Source organism: Helicoverpa zea, chromosome 29, assembly GCF_022581195.2.
Source record: "Helicoverpa zea isolate HzStark_Cry1AcR chromosome 29, ilHelZeax1.1, whole genome shotgun sequence".
Classification (NCBI taxonomy): Eukaryota; Metazoa; Arthropoda; class Insecta; order Lepidoptera; family Noctuidae; genus Helicoverpa; species Helicoverpa zea.
Genome location: NC_061480.1, coordinates 6025912 through 6044553, shown reverse-complemented (window position 1 = coordinate 6044553; position 18642 = coordinate 6025912). Strand labels below are relative to the sequence as shown.

At 39.6% G+C, this 18642-nt stretch overlaps 1 protein-coding gene across 3 annotated transcripts; it reads right to left on the bottom strand.

The window, feature by feature from the left end:
- Nucleotides 1-7059: 7059 nt before the first annotated feature.
- On the bottom strand, nt 7060-18334 carry LOC124643951 (UDP-glucosyltransferase 2-like). 3 transcript variants are annotated; one of them, XM_047183077.1, is made up of 11 exons: nt 17998-18334; nt 14712-14878; nt 13174-13258; nt 12591-12765; nt 11770-11964; nt 11007-11226; nt 10534-10709; nt 9280-9323; nt 8729-8951; nt 7896-7999; nt 7060-7685 (listed from the first exon to the last, which is right to left on the bottom strand). In XM_047183077.1, the coding sequence occupies exons 2-11, from the start codon at nt 14862-14864 to the stop codon at nt 7501-7503; spliced, it is 1560 nt and encodes a 519-aa protein (XP_047039033.1). In that variant the 5' UTR covers nt 14865-14878; nt 17998-18334; the 3' UTR covers nt 7060-7500. The 3 variants fall into 3 exon arrangements, with proteins under 3 accessions (XP_047039033.1, XP_047039031.1, XP_047039034.1); XM_047183075.1 differs by lacking the exon at nt 17998-18334 and adding an exon at nt 15716-15874; XM_047183078.1 differs by lacking the exon at nt 17998-18334 and adding an exon at nt 15007-15116.
- Nucleotides 18335-18642: the final 308 nt, after the last annotated feature.

Here is an 18642-nt window from a genome sequence, read left to right as displayed (position 1 = left end):
CTAGTATTGCTTATTACTGTAGTTAATAAGATATCTGTGTTAAATTTATGCTCAAAAATTAGTAAGTAAAGTAAAACGAAGTTAATGACAATAATGAAGGTGATTTTCGAAACTTTAGGTAAAATGATTGCTATCGCGTATCACTCGGTCTCGCTCGCTCGCGCGCTCGCGCTGTCATGTCGTAGACTCGTAGATAAGACACTCACACATCGACAATCACGCACACACGTAGACATTAGTTTTCTCTGTCTACGCACACATAGCTGCCATCACGCACACACTGTGGCCGCGGGGGAATTCTGTTATGATTTGTGTTTAACCGTGGGCTAAATTCTGAAATACCATGAAATTACAACATCAAAAAAAGCAGCGCATATTAGCTTTTTCCCACCTACCGTAATTCAAATCGATTATTTACGTATTTAATTTTAACCTCCTTGACTATGGCACGGATGCAAATCAACAGCTTGTATTTAACGAGACTTGAAGATTGACAGATTGATATTTTAAGACTTTACTCACGAAATTCAAGGGGTTCGCAGCTCATTAACAGTTAGCCGATCGTTAGATTAGCTAGGTACAGGCACACTGTAGATTAAACAGTCGGGCGATAGTTGACTGGCAAAAAAAATGTTTCAAAGAAAATCTTGAATGCAATCAAAGTTTTCAGCCAGTTGATGCCTACTAATCGAATAGTTTGAAATGTGATGTGCGTTCTACTATCCATCTCCATACTGATTTGTGACCCCAAGCAAACTATCGGCCGACGAAAAGTTTTTAGTGTGGGGGTTAGGCATCGTTCAGACCAAACGTATTGTCGGCCGCTGACTGTGAGCGCGCGTTACGCAGTTTATTGCTTTTCCATATATATTGAAATTGTCGTTCACACCGAACCGACTATACGCTATTACGTCGCCTGTTGTCGCTGACTCTCAGTGGCCGATTATTTAACTACGCGACTATCCACGGCGGACGCGGATTGGCTACGCGGACGCAGTTGCCGAATAGCGCTGCTACGCCGCGCCCGCACCGCCGCGCGCCTCGGCCGCAATACACTCGAGAAACAAACTTCAATGAGGACAGACGTGACACGTGACACCTCGCGATGTTCGACACCGAAAAGTTTATTGCAGAAGTACATTCTAGAGAATGTATTTGGAATGCGAATTTAGTGATAGAAACTTACGAAGATGCGCTTGGGAAGACATAGCATCTGTTATGTATGAAGATTGGGGGGTTCAAATACTGAGCTCTTTTATGTGTAGAATAGTCAGCCGCTCAGCGTACGCATCTAGTGTGAACCTACACGAGCTTATTCTTTTGTTCACACATGTAGCGCATCGTACGCTACAGCTTATTGTCGGCTTGGTGAGTACGCGTACTGCAGATTGAGTCGACGTTCACACTGGGGCAGACAGTGAGTATACTCACAGTCAGCGGCGGACAATACGTTTGGTGTGAACAATCCCTTATAGATATTAGCTAGGTTAAGCTGTACATAGACAGCTTAACTTAAAGAAATCTTTAACTAGCGCGACCTTATGAGATGTTGGGGTCGGCTTCCATTCTAATGCTACTGCTCCACCTGCGTCTTAACGCGTAAAATTTTGGCGTTACGCAGATGTGGCCAACGTTTTATTGGCATTTTATACAAATGGCATTATTAATAGCATTAAACGTTAAGCGATAACTCGGGTGTCGGTTTTTTGGACACATCAAAGGGTTTTAGTGCGTAGCTTAGCGCGCTTAGTGATGTTGGCTACATTAATGCCATCTCATTGCACGCATGCAAGGACGAGTGTAGATACTTTGTTTAAGCGGTAACTGCATTTTACGAGCACGATAATGGAATGGTCAAATGAGAAAGCTTTAGTTTTTAGAATTATTTTGTGTGTCTGAGTTTAACCTCTTTAATGTGTGTTAACGCGTTCCTTCATGAGGGATTAACTCTTGCGGCATTGTAACCTAAGTGTAGGCAACGCGCATTTTTAATGCAATAAGTAACGTGTAGTTGGCCATTGACATTAACGTTAACGCTAACGCAGGTGGAGCAGGAGCATAACAAGATACAGCTGAGTACCACACCACATGAAGCTTTTGCCTATCTGAACTCCTCAACCCAGTTACCAGGGGAACCCAGTACCTCTTGGTAAGATATGCCAGACTAACTGGCTTCTAACTAGCCGTAACTACTGCCAAATATGTTCAAATGACAGCTGGTAGCTTACAATTTAAAGTGCCTTTTGAAACAAGGAGGAACTCGTCATGATAAGACAGTCACCCATCCACTGAACGACCGCAACGCATTGCTTGACCTTATGATCGTTCGAGCCTTGTAGCTGTTACTTAAATTATCCACGTACCACCATCGTACGTACCTATTTATTTTCCATCAAGCTTTTTTGCTTACCATAACATAAAACCGGCCAAGGGCGAGTCGGACTCGAGCATGAAGGGTTCTATATCAACATCTATAAAACTCGAAATAATAACGCCACCTAAAATAATTGTGTTATTATAGTTTTCAGTACTAATTTTTTGCTATAAATAGCAGCAACAGAAATACATCATCTGTGAAAATCTCAACTGTCTAACTATCACGGTCCATGAAATAGAGCCTGGTGCTACACACATCGAAGTTTTATTTCTAGTGTCCTGTTTTAACCCTTTGGTTACAGGCACCCTAAAACGTACCTTATGACGTCCCTACGGAACCCTAAACCGTACCTTATGACGTTTAACCTCGGTATTATGATGCTAGTTGCGTATGCACATAATTCAAGTCTAAAGAATTCGCCGCGCGCGCATAGCATCGTTGTTTTATTGTATTGCATTTGTTTTTAGTATTTTATGCTTTCCTTTGCACCTTTTGGCTGGGTTGGTAACAGTGTTCTGACGAGGTTAAGCTCAGGTAACTGATAATTTGATTTACTTATGATCAATGATTTTGGGTACTTATGCTCACTGATTTTGTACACTATCATCATCATGCTTTGGAGTTTGTTCCACCACTTCTTCTTCCTAGCAAAAAATACATAGGAAGTGGTGAAGGGCGGGCGTTTTGGGGGCTGTCTTTTGTAAATTTGACGTTCAAAAAGTGCTGATTTTCGGCCTACTTTGAATAAATGACTTTTGATTTTGATTTATCATTTCTATTTTTGCAGGAACCCGATACACTTTTTACCAGTCCAAGTAAAAACTATCGAATTACTTGTCAATAACAATAGGTATCTTGTGTGGAACAAACAATTAAGTATGTATTTAATCTAATTCAATAAATAAATGTATAAGCTTTTTAAATGACAAACAAACTTGACTGTAGTGGTTTTGGATCTGAAAAGTAGGTACGGAAGTAGGTACTTATAAGTATTAGTAACATTATCGTTTAGAAATGATGATGATGATGATGTCCTCCTAGCCGATTATCGGCTACGGCGGCTGTTCTCATATAAGGAAATCAGCCAACTGCGCAGGACATATTATAGTGCACGAGCATTTGCGCAGACACAGGTGCACTCACTATTCCTTAACTCTCATAGCCCGATGGGACGGTAATCCGACACGACCGGAGAGAGATCAGGCGCAGGACCGACATTTACGTGCTCTCCGATGCACGGGTGTATCAATCACCAGCTTCCAGGCTCCGGGCTGCTTTGTGAAAGTCTTCTAAAACCCACAAAGCGATTTCGGCCCGACTCGGGAATCGAACCCGAGACCTCGTGCTTAGCAGCCGCACTAGCGACAGCTAGACCAACGAGGTTTAGAAATAATATAATATCCGAGACATACCTTCTAAGATATCAAACCGCTTTTGTAACTTCTTATAACAAATAAAAAAAAAATGATTTGAAATCAAAAACTATTAAAACATGAATCCCTAAAAATACTGGTGAAAAGAATTCGACAGTTACTGGTCATATCTTGAGTAGAAAAGATCGCTGGTTGTCGCTACCAAACTTCTTGGTGTTAGTCATAAGCTGTAGCGATTATAAAGAGTTACTGTTATTACAAAAAGTTTAAGAGGACGAATTAGAATTTTTGGCGCCAAGGATCTCAATTTTTCTCAGTAAATACAAAATGGATCAAAATACAACTTGGTTACCTGAAAGTTCATGATATAAACCTTATTTTGTTAGACGTCAAACCATGAGGTAACTTTTATAACAGAGATCAAACATACCTCTTTTTAAAAAGAGATTCACATATTATGGGCAAACGGGACCGATTTAAGCCTCTTAACTTTTATAGTAGTTGAGTATATACATACTCTTTAAAATTGTAGAAGGATTTTTTATCAAATTATAATTTCTAAATAATAAAATTACAAAACCATTTTGTCGCTTACGACTTTTAGTTATAAGCTAGCGCGTGTATTGTTATCCTCGCCCCGCTCAGACGCTCCGACCCCTTTTGGCGCCTTAGATGCGCGTGCCGGTTATGGAATTATTGTTGACCAATTCGTCGCCTTAATGGTTACTGTGCTTTCACACAAGCAGATTTGCCAGTTTTCCGAAAGACAATGCTTGGTTCGTGCGGGCCCCGGATACGAAAGCAAACAATTGACAACTAGAAGCGATTTTTTTTTTCTGAAATCTCACGATTACCACATAATTATGGAAAAAATATGAATGCATCAGTACCTAGACTAGACAACCTTATATTTTTTTGAGGCCGACGTACCTAATATTTAGTCGGTCGCTTATCACTTGCACGAAACACACTTGGCGTAAGGTGCCAAATTGTAGAAAAAAAACACACCGCGAATATCTCAGGGATGCCACTGCTAATCTGCGGGGCATCGTGCGAAATGGGTCTAGATTGTAAAGATATATGTAGGTAAGTCGAACTACCTAAAAGTAACCTATCTACGGCTTACGTACAGCTGTTATTTAGCACAATCTCATAGAATTAAAACAAAAAGAGGACTATAGCTTAGTAGCTAAATTGTCTAAGATATGGCATGCTCAAGTAAGAACCACCGTTCGAAAGCCATCTTTAATCCAAAATCGCATACAACCCAACTGTTCCTCTGTTTACAAACTGTCATGTCACAGAGAGTAACACAATATTATAACACCTTTTTAACAGCAATATTATTTTCAACTTATTTTTGGCATCCCTAACAGCAATGCAGCGAAGTCATCAATTGTGCATCTGCAGGTGACGCGCGAATGTGAAGACAAGTGGTGGTGTTCTACCCCAAGATGTCTCAGTCTTTATTCCGATGGGGTGCAGTACATTATCATATTTAGACAATATATTATTGTCTTTTATGATCTAAAGATGAAGCAATACCTGAGTATTTAGATGGACATAGCTCTTGAGAAAAGATTTGCAGCGCCATCTATTATCGGGTAGCAGAACTAATTTTACAAAGACTATTTTTTAATTTTTAACTATTTTTAGTTTTGTATAAAGATAAGTAGTTTAAGTTTGTATGTATTCGTTTTAATTCAAAATAGGTAAACTTGTAGACCCATTTTAAAAAGAAACGTGACTTTAGTTTTTTATTCGTGTAAGGCCATTGCAGATTTCACTCAGATTTAGATGACGTACATATCCAATATTTAAAAAGGGTAGTAATTAAACGAGTGACTGTAAATTACAATTTTAAGTGTCAAAATTAATTAATTTAGGTTATATAATTACTATAGTTCGGCCATTCAGAGAATGCGTTCCTGACACGTCGCGATTGAACTGACGACGTAACTTTGCAATGGCGTTGCAGTTACGATAAAAATATTTTTGCTGGTTGTTTACCGTTTTAACAATTGAGGAGCATTAAAACAACATTATTATATCAATAATCAATGAATGTTATAATTCAGTCAGTTCAATCGCGACGTGTCAGGAACGCATTCTCTGAATGGCCGAACTATAAGTGAGCGACTGACTGTAAGTGACGAAAAATCAACAGAATAGTATCTTACAAACATTAATTTGAGTTACAAAAAGAGCAGCTTCATAATATTTGAGCGACTTAATATTTGTTTGAGTGTCAACGTTACGTCCTGCATTATTTTCAATATTTGGCAAATGATTTTTTTATACTGAGCGGCATTTTATCTTAAATGAAGTGTTTCGAATACAAAATGTGTGAAATAAATTACATTAGACACATTTCCTAGGAAATCTATACATTTCCTAAATAGTAATCGGAAATGTATAATTAAGATATCAAGGGGTAATCGGGGGATAGCGGAGCAAGGGAAGGGGATTGAAGCGAAGCTTGCAAGCAGGCATGCAGCATGGAAAAACAATGCAACATGCAGCAAGCATGGCTTCTGTCACAGCTCCGGCGCTGCGGGGCTCTGGCGGTCCCATGCGAGCTTATCGTCGCAGATGGTTTTCACGCTCACCACCGCAGCTTCGGCCGCTGCGGCGAGCGTTAAAACTACCTGCGCCTCAACTCGCAGGCCGCCTCGCCCCTCCGCGCCTACGCGGTTTTGAATTGCACTCTAGGAGTAGGGCAAACAAGACTACGTGGAGTCGGTTTTGCAGCGATTCATTTTCAAAATTCTGCCATCTTAAAATAGAATATCAGGAACCAATAATCATTAATAAAGCAGCTTACAAAACTTTGCTCAAAGTGAACTTTTTTGTAGTACGTTATGTATAACCTCACTTAGAAAAATCGATTCTATCTTAATATTGAAGTTGCTCTCACTGTATTTCCAGTCGCTCACTTAGTAATGTAGTCGCTCGGATAAAATTTTAATATATGAAATGGATTTATCACAATCCACTTTTTGTAAGCTCTTTCTGGATTTTATTAATCAATATTCGTTGTTAGTTTAGTTACTTTTTCGCTTACTCAAATTCATACCGCTCAAGTTATTAATACAGTATGTCATCATCAGTCGCAAAGCGTTTTTTTAATCGCTCGTTTTATAATTCCCCATTTAAAAATACTTACTAATACTCAGTTTGAATAGAGTATGAACATTGAGCAAAGCGCCATCTATGACTGAATAGCAATAAATGCTTTAAAGTAGGTAACGCTAGATTAGGAAATTAAGTTCTTCCTAAGTTAAAGAGGCATAAAAAGGAAAAAGCAAATCATATTCAAAAAGTAATTTACTAAACAATGATATCAAAATGTATAATTTATATAGGTATTTAAAATTTTTAAGCACTAAAGGCCCATATACACACAAACCTTGAAGAATAGAATTTATAAAAATATGCTTACTATAAATAAAATATCAAATAATCTCTGTCCATTTAAACAGTAGAAGAATAAAATTATCACTGTAGCTGGCAAAATATGTCTAACTATTAGCCGATAGATGGCAGCACCTTCTTACTGATTAACAGCTTATTCAGCCAACATTAACGCAATTACTTGGTACATTTAACAGTTCGTAAAACTATAAATAAAATCTTATTCACACACATCTATTTCAACGGCAACGAATCTGCAACATTCTTTCAACGCAGCCATCAAAACGTGAGGTAAGTACCTAGAAAAATGTTTACAAAAATAAAACGATACAATGTTCATTGCTTCTTCTTCTTATTCGCACTCTGCTTCTTGCCACTAAATCTTCTGACGCAAGCAGTGACAGCGAGCTTGACGAGCCACGCGAGCGCCGCGAGCACGCCGAGCACAGCGAGCACGAAGTCGAGCATCCAACGCTCATACCAACTGTATTTGAGTGATAGTGAGCGTAAGTGGTAAGCCCCTGTGAACAAAAAAGTAAAAGTTCTAGAAACATAAAAGTAGTTGTTGCTACTCGATCATAGATGGCGCTGTATTCAATTGAGTTTCGTTCTACTACTAACAAAACTTTTATTAATGAGATACATAGGTACCTACGTCAGATATAGTACAAGAGTACGGTGGTTTTAAAACGTTCAAAAGTTAGTTAAATAGTCATTACGATCCTTTATACCTTTAGTTTCAATAGCGAGTTCTACGTAGAAAGGAATGAGTTTCGCCGGCGGCACGGGACGAGTGCGGAATAGTTTCGACAAGAACTTCGCTTTTTCACGGTATCTGAAAATTAATAAAGTAAATAAGTAAAATAACACATATACTACATATCGACTGCAAGCAAGCAATACCTCCTATCTGACTCCGGGTGGATTTTAAAGGGGAACAATAAAACTTAATAAAATCCTTATTCCGAGGAAGGTATAATGAGATACTGAAAATCCAAGTTTTCTTTTTCTAAGCATAGTATTGATTAATAAAGTTTTTTGTTTTTATTTTGAATCTAAAGGTAGTTTATGGTAGATACAAGTTTTTTGGTTTTTTGAAACAAAAATGTCAGATAGGAGGTATTGCTTGCTTGCAGTCGATATGTTAATGTAGGATACACGATACATAACAGATACATACATAGAATAACAAGGTTAGAATACTTCAAAAGGATGGCTATTATTTTGGGCAGAGAAAAAGCATTGCCGGACAGCAGTAACAATGCAGTCAAATAAACAAATAAATTTTTGAAAAAAGAAAACAAACTTACGAATAGATCTCATGAAAATTCGCAAAGATTCCTTATAGGCTACGAAATGGACTTAATACGTGAACAACGTATAACAGATCTTTCGAAACGTCAAGCTATGCTCATGGAGAAGAACCAGCATGAAACTCCATAGATACTCTGTTCAATGCGAATCAAAGTGACAATATTTATTACTTCGTTGCAAGAGCTTCGAAAGTCAGTTTCAATTTCCAATCCTATCTACTTTAAAGAAACACCACATCCCCAATACTCACTTGTCATTCCCCAGCAACTCCTTAACAGCCACTTCAAGATCATCAGCCAACGTATCCTTATAATAGTCTACTTGTAAAGCGACACCCATTCGGACAGCTCTCTCGGCGTTCGCGTGCTGGTCCCCACCAACCGGCACTACTACCATGGGCATACCCGCGTGGATAGCTTCTACTGTGCTCGACTGACCTCCGTGGGTGATGAAGGCTACTGTGTTCTTGTGAGCTGGAAGGATGATACATATTTATGACATTTGCTACAGGTTTTATATGACAGATGGAAGAATTTGAAGTCCATTCCTCTCTGTCAGGCGTCATATTAACATTCACTCCCTTCTTAATATAGCAGAGGTCAGACCCGGCCATGGGAGTTGCTATCGCTGCACAGGGCACATTATAGTGCACAAGCTTTTGCGCAAACACTAGTGCACTCACTATTACTTCACTCTTTTGGTGAAAACTTAGAGAAAGTCATTTTCGCCAAAAAAAGTCTCCTTATTCTATAATTACTCCGAGTATGAACCCACAGACTGTGCCCAGTTTTTGTTACTTACCAAGAACGGTAGGCTGTGGTAACCAAGGCCTGATGTGTACATTATATTGTGCAGATTTGCACCTCAAACTTCACCGAGGAGGAGATACGCAGCGCAAAGAAGCTGTTGTACGAGTCGCTGCAAATGGCAGACCGAATGCCGACCCGCAGGCGAGATGAAAAGGGAGAGAGGAGTCTCCAAGACACTATAAGGCTGTTGAAGGAGACCGACCCGGACGACGTGCCAACGTTCGTGGCAAAGGAGTTGCGGAAGCTGCCCCCGGTCACTTTCGATCACGTCGACGTCACCAGGCTGTTAAAGGACATCACGAGTATGAGGTCCAGCCTGGTCGAGCTGCAATTGAAGCTGGAGGCATCACAATCCACCATCTGTGATCTACGTAACGAGGTAGCAGAATTGCGAAACTCTGCATGTAGGTCACACGCGCATGCCAACAGCGACAACACACGCCACGGACAGGTCAACGCATCGCCGCAACGCGCCGAGTCAGCAAAATTGCACTCGTCGCCTGCCGTCGCCAATACTAGTGATGCGTCACCGTGCCCCGCCCTCCCCGCGTCCCCTGCCTACGGGACGCCGACGAATGTAAGCACGTCTAGGCTTGGACGTGTTTACTCGGATGCCGTAAAGCGAGATCCCGTCCAACGGCCACCTAAAGCTACTGTGGCGATACAATATCAGCCCGAAGGAACCCGAGGTACGGTACAATCTGTACCATGTAAAGGGAAAGTTGATGCAGATGGTTTCGTGAAGGTGGAAAGAAGGAAGAAGAAGCCATCTAGCCGAAATCAATGCGGAACTGCGTTGACTGGTCCGAACATGCTGCTGCGCCCCGCAATACCGACGACGCAGCTGTATGTTTCGCGTTTACATCACTCCACGAAGGTCGAGGAGATCGTGGAGTATATACGAGTCAAGACGAACTGGACCTTAAGAGTCGAGAGGTTGGAGCCCAGACACAACACAAATTTCAAATCGTTTGTGGTACGTGTGCCGACTCAGCATCTCGACATGTTCCAAGAAGCGTTTTGGCCGAAAGGTGTCGTTTTCCGGCGGTTCCGCGGGAGGCTACGCGACACCACGCAGTGCAACACGACACCGCCTATTCGTGTTAACAAATAGAAATTGTCCTGCTGATTATTGTTATTTTATATGTATTAGTTTATAAGTATTGCAATATTAAATTATGTATGTATTGTACTTTCTATGGGCCCTAGTTGCCTGAGGTAAACAAATAAATAAATAAATAAATTAGGAGGCAGGTTATCCAGAGGCTCCTCGTACTTCCAAATCACGGTGTAAGGCAGCTTCCCGAACATCTTGATGAGAGCATCGCGTTTCTTAGGGTCCAGCCCTGCCGCGCGCAGGATAGATCCCATGCTGAAGAAGATCACTCCGTTTTTGGACTTGTCCATGAGTTCTTGCAAGTCCTGGAAAATTGAACAGGTTAATAGAATGTCAGTGGACGATCGTGGCTAAGTTACAGCCTATCGGTCAGGTATACGGTCTATCGATCATAACGTTAAGCAATGCTTGGTGTGTTCTTCCAATCTAACTGGATGGAGCTGAATACCACACGGAGCTACTGCCTATCTGTCTCGTATCCGTTAGCCGGACAACTCCTGGTAAGAATGGTTGGCTTCTAATTTCCCACCACCACCTAAGATGATCTAATGACAGCCGGGACCCACCAATTTAACATAATATGAATCTTGGTTGGAACATACCTTAGGCAATGGAGCCAGATGTTCACTAATATGATATCCAGCGATGTTCACCACATTGGGAGGAGAGCTGTACCCATTCTGCAAGGACTCGTGGGAGTTCACCAGGAGTATGGACACGTTATGCTTGGCTTCCTCGAAGGGGGGCAGGGGAACTCCTCGTTTGGCTGCCAGTTCAGAGAACATGGACTCGTATTGAGCTACTTGATTTGGCTGGTCATACCTGAAATGTGTAAATATTTTTTAGCTTCTGAGATTGGTTTAAGAGGTATTATGTTAGCTGGGCAGTGGATGAACGATAGATGCCCGAGACGAGGGTGACCTTTTGGAAGACGTACATTCAGCAGTGGACGGCAATTGGCTGATATGATGACGATGATGATGTTAGCCGATGATATTGGTCAAACTGATGGTAAATATGTATATTCTGCGCCTTTTTCGAAGGTATAAAAAAATAAACCGTTCTCAGGCCTGGTTCTTTCTGATCTATCTGTGTAGCTAATAAACGCGGAACAACCTTTTGACGAACTTCCGAACCTTGTGACGCAAAAAAAAACCGAGCTGAAGATCCATTAGTGTGAAGACACTGCATGGTTGCAATTTCGTAGACATTTTAGAAATGTTCGCAGTTTCGCACGCAATTGGTTTACTGTTTGCTACAGCGAGTAGACCCGAAGAAATATTTATTTGTGTACGTCGCAGTAACGCACTTTAGTGGATTCCTATGTTGTAAAAGATACTGCAAGAAAGTAATGCAAGAACTTACCAGTTATAAGCAATTAAAAACATATACATAAGGCCATTAAGCCATCTTCTCGGCAGACTCATGGGGGTCTCACACTCGTTCAGTATAATAGGCGTGGTCGGTATAGACCGAACTTCATCTACCATTAGTTCTAGCATCGGATGATAGTTCACCGTGCTGAAGAAGATCCAGGGGACTTGCTGGATGGCTGCGTATCTGCAGAATCAGACGGTTTATAATGTTAGTGGGTTTTTACGCATTATATTTATTTATTTTTTGTTTAGTAGAGAAAGTTGTGGATGAAAAACAGCGACGCGGATCGATTGACTGTAAGGTTAATCAACGCTTGGCTCATTCTGTCTAAAGCCAAATCAGATGAATTTTATAGGTTGGACCCGTTATTTCTCAGTACAATTTGAAAAGACTGTCAGACTTTCTAGCTTTAGATAGACCTAACGGCTGCCAAAGACGTTCAAATGATAGCCGGGATCCGAAAATTTATCCGGTCGGGAAACACGGAAGACCGCGTAATGACCAGATGATCATCCATTCGTGGTCTGCGACAAGTGCTGCTTAACCTTACAATCGATCTATACGCGCTTTGACTGAGCCAGAACTAATCAATAATAATGAAATAACTAGTATATCTTGGACACCAAAGGCTGATAAAAAGGTGAAGGAAAACATCTTGAGGAAACCTGGACTATGTAGTCTGAAAGCACCAACCCGCGTTGAGCAAGCGTGGTGATTAATGCTCAATCCTTCTCCGTGTGAGAGGAGGCCTGTGCACAGCAGTGGGACGATAAAAACGATATATCATTCTTAGGAAATAACTCACTTACCCAGCATCATATTCATTCAAATAAAAAGTAGTCATGACAGCGTCGAACTGTTTCTCAACGAGCACTTTCCGTAGCTCAGCATTTTGCGCGGTTGCCGTACAAATACGAAGAGTATGCTCCTTCATGAAGGACATGGTCACGTTGTTATCGGCCGCCATTTTTATTGGATCGAAACCTGTGAACAGATGGTTTTTAAAAATTATAGCTCAAGTTTGAGATGTTTAGAGTCGAATATAAATATCCCAAGAACACTCAAGAGTCTACGTATCCAAAAAAATCCTCTGAATTCCTAAATTCTACGATTTATTTCTCTGGTCGCGTTATTATATTTTTGCTATACTTACTATGCTGTTTGACAATCGCAGTGGTTTGTGGTCAGACTTTCTATGTCCCTAGAGACTGAAATTATTAGTTGGCAATAGCTTGATCGGGCTCATTAATCAGCGTGAAGGTAGTGCATTAGAACAAGCAAATATCTGACTGAGAAAAACTTTGATTGGATTCACGATTCACTGAATTTCGAAACTGAAGGTTTTTAGTTAAAAAGTCTTGACGATAACACCTAGTTAGATAATTTACTTACTGTCCACAATCTTCTTTGCCTCTGGCAGATCTATAATCGTCAGGTTGGGGTGAGCTTCCTGCTTGTAAGTAGCTGCCCATGTCACCTAAAATAAACATAAAAAATATATTAGAAACCTTTTCTTGACAGTTCCCGGACACTGTAGACATAGTGATTATGTCCTCTTAGCCGATGATCAGCTACGGCGGCTGTTCTGGAGGAGATTAGCCAACTGCACAGGACATGTTATAGTGCGGGCACATTTGCTTGGACACAGGGGCACTCACTGTTCCTTCACTCTCATAGCGCGATGCAGACATAATCAATAAGTTCCTCTTACCAGTCAGTACTTTCTACGTTATATTATATCAGAAGCCAGTAAGTCTGACACCAGCCTAACCAAGCGGTAATGGGTTGCCCGGGTAACTGGCTTGAGGAGGTCAGACAGGGCAGTCGCTCCTTGTAAAGCACTGGTACTCAGCTACATCCGGTTAGACTGGAAGCCGACCAAAACGTAGTTGGGAAAAAGGCTCGGAAGATGATGACTTTCTACATTATAGACTGTCCTTTTTAGACGGGTTCTAGAATAAATGAATATTTACGCATATTTTTCAACCTAGGGGCAGACAGAATTTTCTGATAAATAAAATGCAAAGTGGCCTTACTCCGCATATTTATTTCATATATTGATTGTAATCAAATATCTAATCAATCAGGTAAACTATTATACAGTTCATATAGAACTTAATAATTTATAATGGATTACCTAATAAATCATGCTTGTAAACGATAAAAAGATTTTAGTCAATCAATCAAATCTTTACGATGAATTTCAATTCGATATTTTTATGTCATTTTATGGTCATAATACCCAACCTACAGAATGAAAAGTTAAACTTATTTTGGATCTTCTCATACCTCTAATATCTATTGTTGTGTTGCCAGTCGGTATCGGGTTGCCCAGGTCATTCGGTTGAGGAGGTCAGATAGGCAGTCGCTCCTTGTAAAACACTGGTACTTCTTCCTCCTGCCCTATTCTCAATTTTATTTGGGGTCGGCGCAATATGTTATCCTCTTTCATTTTCCCCTGTCACTCGTCATACTGACACTCGCTCCCTTCCTATTCATGTCATCTTTCAGGCAATCCATCCATCTTTTCTTAGGTCTCCATCCATCTACATTCATACTTAGCACACACTTTGTTGCATGCGTATCATCCCTCCGCATTACATGCCCATACCATGACAATCTTCTACTTCTCATCTTTTCCGTAACTGGCGCTACTTTCAGACTTCCTCTAATGTAATCATTCCTCACTTTATCCATTCTAGTAACACCACACATCCATCTCAGCATTCTCAGCTCTACTACATGCACTCTCTTCTCATGATGCCAATGTCAATTCAACAATGCCATTCATTTCAATGCCCAACACTGCGATCCATACAGGACGACACGTATCCCGATCCCAACATAGTTGAGAAAAAGAATAGGCTGATGATGATGGTGTCCAAGATATAAGTACTTGGAAACTGTAACTAAATTAACATATTTCATACCTCATGTCCTGCCTTCAAAAGCGCCCAAACGACTCCTTTGCCTAGAACATCATTAGATCTCGTGGCAGCAGGAAAGACGAATAGGATCTTATATGCCCAAGTACTGGACATGCATAGCAGTAGTACTGCTAATGGAAGCTTCATGGTAACCATGGCAACGGCTTCTTCTGTAAAATAAACAAAAATATTATCGTTTGTCTACCTAAAAAATGAAAAAAATATCTAATCGACTGTACCTACATTATTTTAAAGTAAACTAAAACTATATTTACATAAAAAATTACGTAAAACTAACAAAGGGCGTCGAAAAATTGGTCCTCATCGCTGTCACCCGGCAGTGTACCCAAAATGCTAGCTGCATTGCCACGTTGGATGGCAATGCTTAAACGTGTGGCGAAATAAAAGCCATCCCTTGGGTCACGAGAAGTGTCAACAAGATATATCCGTTCCCCACACACAGACAGACCAAATACACAGATACGTCAGACTTAGGTATAAACCCCTCTTTGAGTAGTGGCTCGGGAGGAGACACGGCGCCCTCATGTAGGTACCATGACGCTTCTCTTTTTCAAAAATAAGTGTTGTTAAAAATAAGCTATGTATTATACTTAGGGGTTAAAAATAGAATCTTAGATAGCTGCTTAAAATGGTAAACTGGTGGCAATGGGTTTAACATGGATTGACATTCGGAACGACTTTCTATTGAGCACCTTCAAAATAGGTAGGACTGCAAATAAATACCAAAATCAACTTTTCTGTATTTTCCAATGGACAAAATAATAGTAATACCGGGAAGTTCGGTTTGACTTGTCGTACCTATATCCAAAGTTAGACTGACGACTAAACATAGAAAGGAGTAGGTGCGAAGTGAGCGCGATTTTTTGATAATTTGAGGACTTAACATAGAAAAGAAAAGATAGAAAAGAAAAGATGCTCATATGAGCAACGTTCAGAGCAAATCTTGCATTATTTAATAATGGTCAATCTTAAATTATAATAAATACCTCTTTGGTCGAAAGTATAAGCTTCCCTCCTCCTTGAAATATCGTTCACTACTAACCTATCATCCAGATGTTTTATACTTTGAGTTCCATAGATAAGATATTAATAGGTACGTAACGATAGCTATAATCTAAAACATTTTTATCAGAATTTAATCTTTATTTAATAATACGTATTTGTTGTATTTTTAAATCTTGTTTGTTTTAAACGCGTTAATCTATTAAGCTTCCAAGCAGATAAAAAATATATAACGAAGTTAGAACTTCATCATCGTCATAGGCCTAGCCCATTCCCAACTATGTTGGCGTTGGCTTCCAGTCTAACTACATGCAACTAAGTATAATCATCGGCACGAAACTTGAGCGCTGACCTTCACCTGCGCAAAAATAATTGATTGGGTCCCTTTTGTGGTATGAAGTGAAGCAAGGGGGCGGGCTAAAGCGGTGATTGACCCGCAGTGCATCGCGTCATAACCGTCACTCTTGGATTGGTTCTTTGCTAATAAATCACTTCTGCGCAGGTGAAGGTCAGCGCTCAAGATTCGTGCCGATGATTCTACCAGTGGTTTACAAGGAGCGACTGCCTATCTGACCTCCTCAACCCAGCCCGGCAACTCAACTCGGCAACCCAATACCGTTGTCCTTGACTAAAAATAACTTATTGGTAAATAATACTTTATCAGCAATCAGTAATCTTACAAATATTGTGATCTAGATAACATTCAGTACAAAAAATATTGTTCAATCACCATGATATACATAATATTTTAAATAAGTACAACGTAAAAAATGCAACTTATCTCAAAAATATTAGGTTCGATTTTCTGGGGAAATTCCACCATATTTAACATTCTCATAACTGTTGCATGCAATTGTTTTTCATTCGTCGCTTTTGTGGGCCAGCTCTCTGAACCGTCTTGTAGATCTTCTGCTTAAGTTTAAGGGGATTACGGGGGTCACATGTTGTTCCCATTCTTGCCGATGTTAAATAAAATACAGCTGTGTATGTATGTAGGTAACTCGTAAAAGCCACCAGTTAGTAAATGACGTAACAGCCTTTTTATCGTCCCACTGCTGGGCACAGGCCTGCTCTCACACGGAGAAGGATTGTCAGATTGGGTTGCTGAAGGTATGCAATAAAAAGGATAAATCTAAGTTTATCTAAGTACCTATTTTTCTTTATATGTAACAAAATCGGTTCATCCAAAGGCGAGATAATCGCGCGCAAACAAACATTCCTTCAGGCCAAACTAAGGATTTCCTTTTTGGAAGTCAGTTAAAAACAACACCGCATTACTTATGTATAATAAAGATCTACCAAATGAAAATAATACCTATGTTATGGTATCTCGTATTACATAATTATCTACTAGCCTCTGACCTTCAATAGTGATATTATTTTCCGTGAGCGTCAAGTATAGTATCAACAAGAATAATAATAAAATGAATAGATAACTGTATTGTTAAGAGCTTATCTCGAAAACCACTGAACCCAGTTATATTATGTTTTGGAAAACGATAGAGGTAGCCTTAGAGTTGATTACTAAGCTACAGCCTTTACTTACTTAGTTTTTTAAAGAACTTTTAAGTACCTACACACATAGTATAAAACAAAGTCGCTTTTTTTGTCCCTTTGTACGCTTGAATCTTCAAAACTACGCAACCGATTTTTTTTATAGATAGAATAAAAGGTTTATACTATGTGTAATAACATCCATTAAATAGTGGAGAATATTTTTGTTTGAAGTACATAATATTTACATTAATTTTAAAAATTAAAAATAAACTTATATCGGGTGTGTCGTTCACAATCACATTAAATCATATCGCATATACTTTATGATATTCTATGGCGAATTGTAAAAAAAATAACCTAATCCATTCAGTGGTTTAGCCACAGGAGTCATTTTTCGTTTTTATAATTTACAACATCATGTGTAAAGCAGAGATAAAGTTAGGAGTATCGTATGTTTTGATCAGTTGACAGCTGTCAGTTTTCAAGGGAGAATTTTCAGTTGTTTGTAATGACTGACTTTTATATGGTGTTCTAATTTTTGCACATTTTTATTCTATTTACTTTGTTTGAAAAAAACATTTTTTTATTTTTACGTATTTCTCTTTTATCTTTGTGTTAATCGACATATATTAACCAGTATATTAACGCATTTCATTTAATGTGATTATGAACGACACACCCGATATATACAACTTAAAACTAATTAGTATATAGAATATTTAGTATCATTTAGGAATATAGCAAAGCTATTGAATAAATTAATACTCACGTTATTCCGATTTTTGAAACTTTATAATTCACCACTTCTAAAAAGGATTTTGAATAGTAAAAAAGCTAATTATTTCATTATCTTCCAGTACACTCTTGATATTTCACATTTATAAGCACTTCACAACAAACACCAGGTTTTACTAGCTAAACATTCGTCTATCTGTATTTCAATACCTAATCTAGAGAGAATTTTGACATTAGCCCCATACAAGTAATATCAACCACCGATCTCTAGCAACCAAAACATTGGATAGATACAATATTAGGATCGAGTTTACCATGAACTTGTTTTGTTTTTATGGTACAAAATTAGCAGTCGACCAACGCGACTGTTTTGAACTCACATGCAACCTTGACTGAGCTGTGTTGATCTGAGTACAGAATGAATTTACTACAGACAATATTATTAGATCATCTATATAGAATATAGCGATGTGGTGGCCTAGTCTGTAAATAACCAAGCTCTGAAGTATGACCGGGGCTGCGGGTTGTTCAAAAGAGATACCGCGGCCGTGGTACATAAAAGGTCTACGACGGAACACGACGGCTTTTAGTCAGTAAGAGTCTGACACTCCCTCACCGCTGCTAACCCACAGCGGGAGGGGTCGTTTGATGATTTTTGACGTCGGTAAAGCTCTGAAGT

Bases quoted from the DNA above. Each gene is read 5' to 3' on its own strand.
- LOC124643951 (XM_047183077.1), bottom strand. From the start codon at position 14,864: ATGGTTACCATGAAGCTTCCATTAGCAGTACTACTGCTATGCATGTCC. The intron at 13,259-14,711 runs GTATGAAATATG...TGTTTATTTTAG, and splicing joins TTTTGAAGGCAGGACATGAG to GTGACATGGGCAGCTACTTA. The intron at 11,965-12,590 runs GTAAGTGAGTTA...CTGATTCTGCAG, and splicing joins TTGAATGAATATGATGCTGG to ATACGCAGCCATCCAGCAAG.